The sequence below is a fragment of the Perna viridis genome, chromosome 13 (genome assembly GCF_037379345.1).
Source record: "Perna viridis isolate PV_CMFRI_1.1 ecotype Kerala chromosome 13, ASM3737934v1, whole genome shotgun sequence".
In the NCBI taxonomy this organism is placed as follows: Eukaryota; Metazoa; Mollusca; class Bivalvia; order Mytilida; family Mytilidae; genus Perna; species Perna viridis.
In genome coordinates this window covers 3,681,896-3,694,495 of record NC_142457.1, presented here as the reverse complement: position 1 = coordinate 3,694,495, position 12,600 = coordinate 3,681,896, and the positions used below count along the sequence as shown (strand labels likewise).

At 33.5% G+C, this 12,600-nt stretch overlaps 1 protein-coding gene across 1 annotated transcript; it reads right to left on the bottom strand.

Moving 5' to 3' along the window:
• Positions 1-1,021: 1,021 nt before the first annotated feature.
• On the bottom strand, positions 1,022-8,636 carry LOC148599281 (C-type lectin domain family 4 member A-like). The gene is made up of 4 exons (XM_088558651.1): positions 8,246-8,636; positions 7,033-7,163; positions 5,219-5,309; positions 1,022-1,890 (listed from the first exon to the last, which is right to left on the bottom strand). The coding sequence occupies exons 1-4, from the start codon at positions 8,586-8,588 to the stop codon at positions 1,661-1,663; spliced, it is 795 nt and encodes a 264-aa protein (XP_088414777.1). The 5' UTR covers positions 8,589-8,636; the 3' UTR covers positions 1,022-1,660.
• Positions 8,637-12,600: the final 3,964 nt, after the last annotated feature.

The window sequence follows — 12,600 nt, the reverse complement described above, 5'->3', positions numbered from 1 at the left end:
GCAAAAACCTTATTTTTCCAACATTCTATTGAAAAATATCTGAGCAAAGCCAGTGATAGAGAGATCAAATAATGGTCTTTTCAAATAGAGAAAGCATCCTTGAGTGAAATTATACTGTGAGATCGGTGGGGTTTTGACATGCATGTTTCTGATTTTTTTTCCATTTTGCCTGATTCTTTCAAGCACTTACTCTTAATTGTTCCGTGCAGCAGACAAAGCCCAAAATGATACCGACCGTTTGCCTTCATTAATGTATTAACGTAAACTACATGTATGCTTTAAAATATGAATCACCTTGTAATAGATATAACTTATGCTATCTTTACGCTCTATATACTAGTATTAATACAGAAGTAGTGTACTGCCAAGTTTATCCTGTCTTTTTTTCTGAATTTTAGAAATTGCAGATTGCTTAGTATGAATGTCAGCTACGTACCTATAAAACCCTGGAAATAAAATTAGATCACGTGAATGTTTTGCCAATATTACAGCATAGAACAACCGTGTATCAATTTCTATACGTTTTTACCCAATTTCGAGTATTTGTACCGAAATGCGACTTTATTGTTCGCTAGTTTAACATGTATGTATGATCTACCTCACGTGATAAGACGTAAAAAATGTTTAAATAGTCATAACAATCCCTTAAAGTGAAGAAAGAAGCTTACAGCATTCAGTCGATTCCTCTTAATTGATATGTGTTTTCTTCTGTAAAACTGTTAAAACTTGTTTCCAGTGATCTTTTCCGACATTAGAAAATATTCATAATAGGCTTCTTCATCGTATATAGACAATAACAAGATATAACGTAATTGTTACGGGGAGAGGTGGAGTTTACCGGTAGTAAAATGAGTACTGAAGTAAATTTGGTAGAATTTGAAATGCAACATTACTTACAGTGCATAGTTTTGCAATTTCGATTATTGTTCTAAATGTTATGTAAAATGGTTTTATACCATGAATTATTTTATATTTTCGGCACAAACTAATTCGATACCATAAGTATAATGGTATCGAGTATGTAAAACAATAGAAATTATTTGATTTTTAATGTAGATTATCTCCAAACAGCAGATGAATGAATGATAATACATTTTATCATATTGACTCACAAAACTTAATAATAAAACATAAAAGGTGTAGTCTTTTTAAGGTGCATCAAATATTACAGAATTTGCAAGATTCTTACAAAGACTGCTACTAAAGCATGCCCTGTACATGACACTCGTCGTAATGCAAATGAGTAGTGTATCTCCCTGACGCACTCTCTCCCAATGTATAATATAGAAAGTGGTTTAACTGACAAAGAAAACAGAACAATAATTTAAATAAATGAATGCTTAATAGTTATTAAATTCATTGGTAAGCTTATTGACACCAAAAATAAAACTTTGTCAATTTTTCGAAAGGTTTAGCATTTTCTTAGAACACATAGGATAGAAAAAATAAATAAAATTTACGGTTAAACAATTGAAAATAAAAAACAAAAAAAGACGTAACTATCTATCTACCGATTTCAAGAAATTCTGCTCGATAATTCTGTATTTAATTTCTGAAAGGAATATTTTGTGACACAATTCTTTTCGAACATTATATAGAAAAGCCAGTAATTCAATTCAAACAAAATTTTCATCCCTCAGATGTATGTTTGGCGATTGCATTAGATTAACAAAGGAATTTCACAGATACAGGGATAAGGGATATTAACGCACGATATATCGCCCCATCTGTACTGGTAGGCAGAATTAGAATACAGACAATGAGACACGTCAGGTGTATTAGGTTGCCCCGGTTCCCAGTCTGAGTAGCTGATTGGAGTGTTAGGGTCACTGGCCCATTCAAACGTGGCATCAACATTGTAGTTATAACCACCTATAAAATACCTGTCACCTGTAAAAATAATAAATCAAATTAAGACGTTATGCAATTTGTGGTAATATATACATGTATATATATATCCTAATCCAAAGCATCAGAATGAATGAATTAAACTTACTCGATATATGTATATTTTTAGATTTCTTTTGCTCGGGTTATAAGACGCTAAAATAGGCAACGGACTTTTCAATTCTGCACACATTAAACTACATAAAAGCAGAAATCTTTAATATCAACAGCTTTTAAATTCTTCCACCCGTAGAAATACAGCGTATACTCCGCGACGTGACTCCCCTATGAAGAGCAACTCTCCAAAACAAATCTTCGAATTCAAAATAATCAATATAAACATCATTATATTCATCTGCTTACAAAGCGTCGATGAAAGTCCAATGGTCCGCCAATCTTTTCTAACTCTGTGGTTTTTGCCAATCCACCTATAACAATTTCTGATGCTTTACTCTATTGTATATGGGTTTTACATATACAGGGCTTTCTTCTGGTCTAAATTCTGTCTTCAGTAAAAACTAGTACAAAATATTTGAAACACTATGTTCAAGCCGATCTTGTTTTGTCGCACCATTGCCCAGAATTATAACCCCTAAACAGAACCTTATAATTTCATATCTTGCCATCAGTACAACATCTGAAGTTGCTATTGCTTAAAATTGGTTTCCCTTTGTCAAATATTTACTTGAAATTGACACAGATATATATAGGGGGATTCTTGAACACCTACCGCTAAAGATAAAACCCACTCTGACGTAGTAACATTTAGTCCACGACGAAGTAACATTTAGACTGACTTGATCTGTCTGTCGTATACCTCGACGTAGTAACATTTAGAGTGACTTGATCTGTCTGTGGTAGACATCCACATAGTAACATTTAGAGTGCCTTGAACTGTCTGTGGTAGACCACGACGTAGTAACATTTAGAGTGACTTGATCTATCTGTCGTAGACGTCGACGTAGTAACATTTAGACTGCCTTGATCTATCTGTCGTAGACTTTGACGTAGTAACATTTAGAGTGCCTTGAACTGTCTGTCGTAGGCCTTGACGTAGTAACATTTAGAGTGCCTTGAACTGTCTGTCGTAGATCTTGACGTAGTAACATTTAGACTGACTTGATATGTCTGTCGTAGACCTCGACGTAGTAACATTTAGAATGACTTGATCTGTCTGTCGTAGACCTCGACGTAGTAACATTTAGACTGCCTTGAACTAAGTTAACTACATTCAACTTTCTTTGCATTTTACATAGCAGATCTCCCTGAATAGGACTTTCTATTAGAATATCAATTGTGAATACATCCTTTGTAACCATGTGGAAGGATATGCCGAAGCAAACTCCTTCACTATCAATGACAGTGCATCCTTAGCAAAAGGTAGTTGATTCTTATCACTGGCACATAACTTTTGATATCAATCTGTGGATTCGGACAGACGCGAATGATTTTATTGTCCGAAACCTCCGTCTGTGAAGATTCTAATGAACCAATTCAGCATTCAATGCCCACCTTGACCCTGCTGATACGATGTGCAAGGACATTTTGTTCTTCCACAATATGAGCGGCCGTTATAGTGATGTTCAATATTTGACTTCAAAGAACAATTAACGTCATTCCTCTTTTAGTAGAGATGATTTCTCCTTGCTGTCAGGCTAGCAATTTTCTATCTTCCGACTAAATTTTACCAGTAAACTTTCATTTGACTGAAGCTCCTGTAATCTAAGAGATTCGAATGTGTTTCAGCTTCCTTTTGGAGAGAATCACCTTCATATGTGTATTGTCTCCACTGAGCATCTACTTATTAATCTCAATTATCTAAACTTTAAGTCTTATTTTTATCTTACATTGCCTTACGAGTTAAAATCAAATTACCACTTTTACCTGTTCACAAAACATTGTAATGTATATACCATGATAGGAATGAACGTTCAAGACATTTGACGTTAATTTCTCCTCTAGCCCAGCTGCAAGTTCTTTGAACTTAACTTCATTTCTCCTCTACACTAGCTGCAAGTTCTTCGAACTTAACTTATGCTTTTTAGGAGAATTGGTCTGAACCAGTTTTGCTTAATCATCATAAGTATAAGGTTTTTTAACAAGGATGTCTCATTATGAATGTTGCCATCCTACTGAAAGACGATTATTTTTTAAACCGAAAAAGAAAGCTGCTTCATAGTACGTAACCGGTACCACAATGTTTCAACTTGCGGAATGAGTCCAACGACCGAAGATAAAAAAAATTTAGTGGCATATTTATTTTTGATACAGAATCAATTATGATATTTCAAATTAGATTGATATGGATTATGCAGTGAAATACCAGAAGGTCACATGCACTCATTTGTTCTCAAATCTTATATATATATAAAAAGTGGCTGTGTTAAACTTATATTAAGTAACAATCCTTGTAAAGTTCAGACACTGCCAATGTTTTTAAACTTAAAAGCGATTCATGATGTAGAAAAAAACACCGAACAAACGATGTTTTTTCAGTCTATATATGCTATATTTTACATAATGATAATAATTTCTATATTCAGATCTGCACTTTAGAGAAAATCATACATTCATCTCCCACTAAAATCAACCAATTCAAGAACGATAACTCTTGCACAATCTATATAATTTTTATCTCAAAAACGCAACAACCAAATGAAAAACTAAGACTGCTTATGTGATCAGTAACTGTTGCTAGACAAAAAATAAAACTGAATTCGATGGGTTTTTGACATGCATGAATCACCTTCTGTTTGAATTTTAGAAAGAATGCTACTTAATTATTGACTTATACAGTTATTTGTTTTATTAAAGTAAAACAATTTCAAAGAAATTATATTTAGGTCGAGAAACAAATAAGGCAACGAAAAATAAAATAAAACAAATAAATAAATAAAGTATAAGTGCGACATGATGATCAAGCCAAAAGACTGACTTTGTCGTCGATTGGAGATTATGATAAAAAGCTAGGTAATTCTAAATATCTCATAAATAAAGTGTAACAATTTTACATTTAAAGAACAAAACAGTACAAAATAAACCAGGGACTTTATTTACACTCCTTGAATAAATAAACAACAACAAAAAACAAAACAAATCAAAAACAAAACAAAACGATAGATGGAAGTTTACGCCAAGAATGTACATTGCATAAAAGGGATCAAACATTTTCTTCGCAAATATATAGCAGTGAATTTCCTCTCTGATAATTCGGTTAAGTTATGCCCTATCTCAGCTTTCGTTTAATGTAATAAATTTCTGGTACAAAAATGTTTCATATTTAACAATTTTAGTTAAAGTTTTAATGCTTTTATTTAAAAAGCTAACTAACCTCCCTTTGCCTGAAGTAATGACTTGATAAAGTCATTTTCTTCAGGTGTCTCGGCTTCTGCTAGTTTTCCGCCATAAGGTTGACACGCAGCCTGAAAAATCGCTTTAATTAAAAGTTTGTAAAATCTTTAGATTTTCTCCTTTTGATGTAGCTTAATCAGCTTGACCATTGCAAGGCACTATTTCAGAAGGTATGTACCTACATATACATATAGATCCTTACACTATTTCAGTTGGTATGTACCTACATATACATTTGGATCCTTCCACTATTTCAGTAGGTATGTACCTACATATACATATAGATCCTTACGCTATTTCAGTAGGTATGTACCTACATATAGATCCTTACGCTATTTCAGTAGGTATGTACCTACATATAGATCCTTACACTATTTCAGTAGGTATGTACCTACATATAGATCCTTACGCTATTTCAGTAGGTATGTACCTACATATAGATCCTTACGCTATTTCAGTAGGTATGTACCTACATATAGATCCTTACACTATTTCAGTAGGTATGTACCTACATATAGATCCTTACGCTATTTCAGTAGGTATGTACCTACATATAGATCCTTACGCTATTTCAGTAGGTATGTACCTACATATAGATCCTTACACTATTTCAGTAGTATGTACCTACATATACATATAGATCCTTACAGTATTTCAGTAGGTATGTACCTACATATAGATCCTTACACTATTTCAGTAGGTATGTACCAACATATAGATCCTTACCGTATAATTGTTCACCGATCACTTATTAGGATTGTACTAATGCTTATAATTTGTTGAAGATTGTTGGTAAATATTAGAAATCTTATATATTGTTGAAACTATGCAGATACTATGATGCAGGCTGTATCACACTGTTTTATGTCAATGTTATGTGAAATTAACTCAGTGTTGTGACAAAAAAAAAACCGGGATTTTTCTGCCTCAAATGCCAAATCAACCAAAATATGAAGACAAAGAGATGGTTTTCTTTATCAAAGGTGTTAATTGTTATTTATGTAATTTAACCATTGAAGTAAATTACTAACATTGATTACAGCGTCATGCAGGCAGGCACGTAGCTGAGGCCAAATTGAAGTGTAGGCAAAATTACGGCAGGGGGTCTGGGGAGATAGCGTTTTAGAGCATCATTTATGCCTCTCCTGGATGTATTTTATCTCAAAAAAAAATAATAAAAATTGGCAAAATTAAGTGCAGGCAAAATCTTTTTTGCCTAACGGCAGCTACGAGCCTGGCAGGTGTCCTTTGTCTTCCATGAATATCCTTTTAAGGGATGTCTCATGACTTTTAGTATTCTTCTACTTTTTGATCTGACCTACATGTATCGTTTATTTTGACTTTCCAATTATAAACTACCTCTTCCTAACTAAATGTAACTCGAATAATTCAGCGCAATCGGAGAGCGACGGAATATAACGACTAATACATTGTACATTTGTATTACTCCCTAACAATAGATTAACATGGTTTAACGTAACGATATATACAAAATGTAACATTATCCAGTTCCTCGTCATTTCTGTATTTTAGATAAGGTTCTCATATGGATTTTTGTTGAGTGGTCACAATGAATACTTTGAAAATTGTCTCGTGCTCATTCCCTTCCTACTTGGCAAAAACTTAACAATATTTGAATCAGTACTTTAAGTTTGATAGTCAAGAATTTCAATACTCAAGTTTCCTGACCTGCCCCTTGTCCCGTGTCATTGTTGTATCTATGAATAGTTGCTGAAATAAATTATTTTGTAGTACTGGACAGCCAGTATATACCCCGAACTCTAGTATCCTTACCTGTCCCTCGTCCCATGTCATTGCTATGTCTATGATTAGGTACTTAGATGAACCGTAGGTTGAACATTCACCCGTGGGACACTGCAGTACGGTTGTGGTTGTTGGCAGCGCAGCTGTTGTTTCCATCACGTCTAAAATTAGGCGAAGCTACGGTTAAATCCACATTTAATTCAGAAAACAAAACCAATGAAACCAAAAATAGTACCGTTGTAATCAGTTCGAGTTACAAAATAATATATTTTCACTTGCAGAATTAACATGTCTCTGGGACATAAAAATTCTGAGGGGAATTTTCATATTTCTGTCTAAAAAGATTTATCATGTTCTTAGGACTTTATCTCTTTTCGGAAGGTATGCAGCCGAATAGGTACAGGACATTTACACAATTAACAAAAACTGTAAATTCTAATGTGGCCCGCAATCAAAGGAAATGTACGGAAGCGTATGTAATAACCGTATCTGCCTAAACACTTAGCCTGTGCCGGTGGATCTGGTACATACTTACAATTGTTGGCAGAGTATTTAAGTATCAGTATTTATAAAAATCTGACAGGAGGTGATTCATGCATGTCAAAAAACCATTGAATTCAATGTTATTTCTGGTTCAGAAACAGTTACTGATCACATAACAAATTTCAGTTTTTCATTTAATTGTTGCGCTTTTGAGATAACAAGTGGAAGATAAATGTATGATTTTCTCAAAAGTGCAGCAGCCCTTTTCACAACAAATCGTAAGTGTAAAATCAGTCGTAAGTTATGATGTCATAATAGAGTTAAGTATTGTGACGTCACAACTTACGACTAATTTTACTCTTACGATTTTTTGTGAAAAGGGCTGCAGATCTGAATACAGAAATAATTATCATTATGTGAAAATATAGCATATGTAGACTGAAAGAGTATTGTTTGTTTTGTGGGGTTTTTTTTTCACTATGATTCACTTTACAATTGTCAGTGTCTGAATTTTATGTGGACTGGTACTTGAAATCATTTTTTTTTTTAATTTGCTGCCAGTTTTCTTTTGTGCTTTTACATTTTATTTGCTTCTTTCCCTTTTCTTCTTCCTGTCCTTTGAACTTTTTAAAATATCTTTGACCTGTGTTCCTTTTGAGTCCATAATTTTGAAGAAAATACTAAGAGCATACACTAACTATTACATTGCATGAACATAAATAAGGGCATGTACGATTTCTACCATATAACTTATTCAGACCTTGGTTTGTGTTGAAGTATGTCCAGTTATATCCTGGCTGCTGGGCTATAGTCGCTGGAATGCTGAACTTAGAATTAAACACATCGCACTGTCCTGACACCGCGTTATAGGAGTACGATACACATGGAACAGTTTCCATACAAAAGGCGAGACAAGCGCTGACGCTGCGAGCATTCCAGGAATTTATGGGAGGTTCGAGAATTTCGATGTCAGAAAAATCTGGTACGATTTGCGCCGTTCTTTCTTCGAATGTCTGTTCAGAACGATCGAGTAACAGAAAAATGCAAGTGAAAAACCACAATTTACGGAATAAGTGCTTCATTGTGCATACGGTGTTTTTCATCTAATCCATATTTTGAAAAAAAAAAAAAAACACTATAGTTCTAGATTGTTTAATTGCAATGAGTTGTTTTTACAGTATTTAATGTTACTAATATCACTTTATTTTTTCCTATATAATATTAAAAATAAATTTATTAAAATTAAAAGTACAAAATAAATAAAAACTACTCATCAAAATTCAAAACAATTGAGATAACCGAATAATAATTAAAATATCTTTTTGCCCCAGTTTTGCGCCAAACCTTTCTACCAAATATCGAAAAAAATGGTATTAAATTTAAATTCGTCGAATGAATAAATTCAAAAAAATCTTTATTTGCAAGCTTACTGGTAATTAACTGTACATACCCTGACAACCGAACTGAAGAATAACGACAGACTATGCACTATATTCATTAGTATTACTCAGTTTACTTTTACTTTTTTTTGTTCTTGAACATTGATTAGTCGAAATTCATTGTGACTTAAACGGTTCTCTGGGCAGTAAGCATATAAAGAATTGATGGTACTATGCACTAAAACAAATAAAACGGGCCACTCAAAATAAAATACTTTGTTGAAAGTTCTAAGTGTTAGATATTCATTGTTTTCTTTTTAAAAAGTGAATTTGACAGCTGTGAAATATTTGCAAACATTTCATTTAAAGAACAGAAAGAGTGTATTTAATCGAGTTTTTAGTGAACATGCTTTAGGTAGTCATCACACGTGGTTATGGTTGTCAATACTGAATACAGTTGTTGATGGCTGTTATGACAATAAATTAATTGGTGTTTTAAAATGTATCCATTCTTGCAGTAACATGCCAAAAACATTAGTACAACTTCAATTTCACTGAAGTACATCTGGATACGATGTAATGTACGGAAAGAAGCAAAATAGCTATGTTCTTTACGATAAGTACACATGTACGGAACCATTGATTTTGAAATGGGGCAGCAGGCTTTTATTTACTAATTTATGTCAATAAAAACCCCAAAAATTCCAACAGAAGGGGAATGGGGATTCCAACAACTGGAATCCACTTCAGATCACTGGTGTACACAAGGTACAATGTCTAAAATCGAGAGGCTCCTGATTGAAGTTAAAAAGTTATATTCTCTGGTAAGATAAAGCACACCGTAGGTCATAGAACTTGCCAATGGTTTGCCTTAAAATTAAGAATCATTTTTTTTGTACAATCAGAAAAGTGCGTTCTTGGCGCATTTGGCGTAAACAAGCCGTATATAGGGGCAACTATTTGGCTGTACCTATGTATTATGATGTTTTTGGGGGTAGCTCCCATGTGGTGTGAAGATTTCCTCGTTCTTCATTGAAGACCCATGGTTGGCCTTGGGCTGACATTTTCATCTTGGTGGGGTTGTTGTCTCTTTGACATACTCACCATACCTATTCTCGTTGTATTTTATATTTTCGAGATATACCACATATATACTGTATTTATTAAGTTCTGGACAAACAATGGTCAATATGTACATCTTACCATTTGTAGGTTTAACAGTTGATCAATAGGAACTTCAACCTATAATATTTAGATATAGGTTAATAATATTTGTTCAATTTATCGAAAAGTCGAATTACGAATTGATATGTCTATGCAAAAGAATTTTTTTCTTGGCATGGGTTGTTGTTGTTTTGTTTGTTTTTAGATTGAAAAGAGAAAAGGGTTCAATATCCATTAGCTCAGCCATTTCGTAAATTTAGTAATAGAATTTTATTATTAATGGGAAGGTTTTTTTTATTTTCTTATGACTCTTTTCTTTGTCCATAAATACAGCATTTGAAAGGTTATATGGTCTCTGTAACTGTTTCTAAATAAAAAAATACAAGTGAAATTTGTGGTGTTTTTTTTTAATTTCCAACATGCATCATGTCCTGTCTGATATTTATAAAGACTGCGACTTAATTAACCAAGCTCAAGCTGCCGAACCATAACCCAGCGATTGTACCGACATTCTTAATGACAGAGTAAGAACAAGGATTTTTATAGTCATGATAGTTGTCTACATTTAACTCCTTGGTAAGATTGACAAAAACTTCACACTTTCAAACCTACAGGACCCATCTTGTAATCGTATACATTAAAAATATACAACTCAAAGAGTGTACATTGCAGGTCCAAAAATCCGTCATTAAAAACTCCCGACATCTTCTTGTGAATATTTGACCGGGTTGCTCGAATAACCAAAAACTTCGGTGTTATGTAAACACACTTGCAAATAAGTTTTTTTATTAATATTCCAACACTTTCTAGCTACCTGTAATAATCAATATGGCGTCAGTACTTTGAAATTAGTCGGAGGTCCTCCAGACGCCATGTTGGTTATTAGAGACTCTCGTTGGGTAGTTAGAAAATGTTGAAATATACATAAAAACAATTTTTTCACGAAAAAACCTTCATAATTGTATATTTAAATAATGTAAGCACCAATTATACAACAAAAACGTATTTTATCGAGGTTTTCAGATATATATATACACCTGGTTTTCGGTTTATTTGTGTAGTTTTCGGAAAAGAGACATGTTTTCGGTTATTGGAGGTACCGTGTATGACCTGCGTCAGGTTAATTATAAAAAATAGTCCTGCTCGCGAAGACAAAATTCAAATAGTTAAAAAAAGCACATAATCATAGAAATATTGCAATTCAAAAAATATTACTAAGTCTACTAATTACTATTTTTTAAATGATTTATTTTCCATGTGAAACAGATTGAAAAAATGAATTCATGTTTTATTTAGCTTTGCGTAGATAGGCGTTAGAAAGTAGATTTCATACTAATTTAATTTATTTTGGAGACTGGGTTAGGGCCCTCATTCGTAGATCTGAGATTGATAACTCCGTTAACTTTAATGTATAGGTTACAGACCACCAATTCAACCAATGAGCATTTGGAACGTACGCAAAAATAGTCCTACGCAGAAATTACCCCTGTTCCTCATAGTGCTGTGAAAAAAGTTCTCATCTTATTTCAAAAATTTAAACAGTTTCTGAAAGGAAAAACATTTCTGTACATTTTGTAGGTGCATTTTGCTTCTTGTGATGTGAAGCCTAATCTCCATAATGGTTTCTAAATATACCCCTATCTTGTGAAAACACTGGGATTTCCCATGCTATTTATAGACCCTTCACTTCCGGTGACCAGTACTGCACTGCAAGTCTGCTAACCCCACATGCCATTCTGAGGATTGTGAGCTGACATATGTAGAATCATGCTGATATATAGTCCCCTGCAGGTTAATGTTAAGGTAAAGTTTAGAGAAGCCATTGAATATTGTCAAATTAGCATAGAAGCCTATGGGAAGTGGAATTAGTGGTTTCTAGCTTTAATATTACACAAATCAGTTACACAAAGAAAGAATAATGTTGAAAATTAGCAATTCCACTTCTATATAGATTCAAAATATATAGATACAAAAATAAATTCCATCCCCTTTTCGTCAAAACACAAAAAACAAAAACAAACAAACAGAAAAAAATTAACGAAATAAAAACAAATAATCACCCGTCACTGTTAAATTTCACTCCTCAATAAACATTTCTATAAATATTTAATGCAATAGAATGAGAAAAATGAGGTGTGTGTTGGGTGGGGGTCCCAATTTTGGGGTTTCGATCTATGTGCACATCCTAGAAATTTGGCTGTTAACTAACCAAAATATTGAAAACTCAGCTCTTAATTGTCCACAAAAGCTTAAGGTTACTTCAAAAGGGCTCCCATGAGTAACATAAACTGCCAAATTTTACACGAAACTTCTTCAGAACTGTCCACACAATGTATATGGATTCTAGAAATTTAGAGGTGAACTAACCGTAAGTGAGACTACCCTAAATGGCATAATAGGTCATCACCAATATTGACGCTCATATAGTTTCTTTTTAAAATGTGTAAGCAGCAGACGTGTGGAGCAAAGGTAAAAAGCTGAAAGAACGGTTCATATGCACACCCTGGAAATTTAGTGGTGAACTAACCGGTATGGTGACTAACTAAGCCTGAATTGTCTGTAAAAGCTTTGC

Coding starts and splice junctions, on each gene's coding strand:
- LOC148599281 (XM_088558651.1), bottom strand. CDS start 8,588: ATGAAAAACACCGTATGCACAATGAAGCACTTATTCCGTAAATTGTGG. Junction 7,164..8,245: donor ATACTTCAACACAAACCAAG/GTCTGAATAAGT, acceptor GCCTAATTTTAG/ACGTGATGGAAACAACAGCT. Junction 5,310..7,032: donor TGACATGGGACGAGGGACAG/GTAAGGATACTA, acceptor GCGATTTTTCAG/GCTGCGTGTCAACCTTATGG.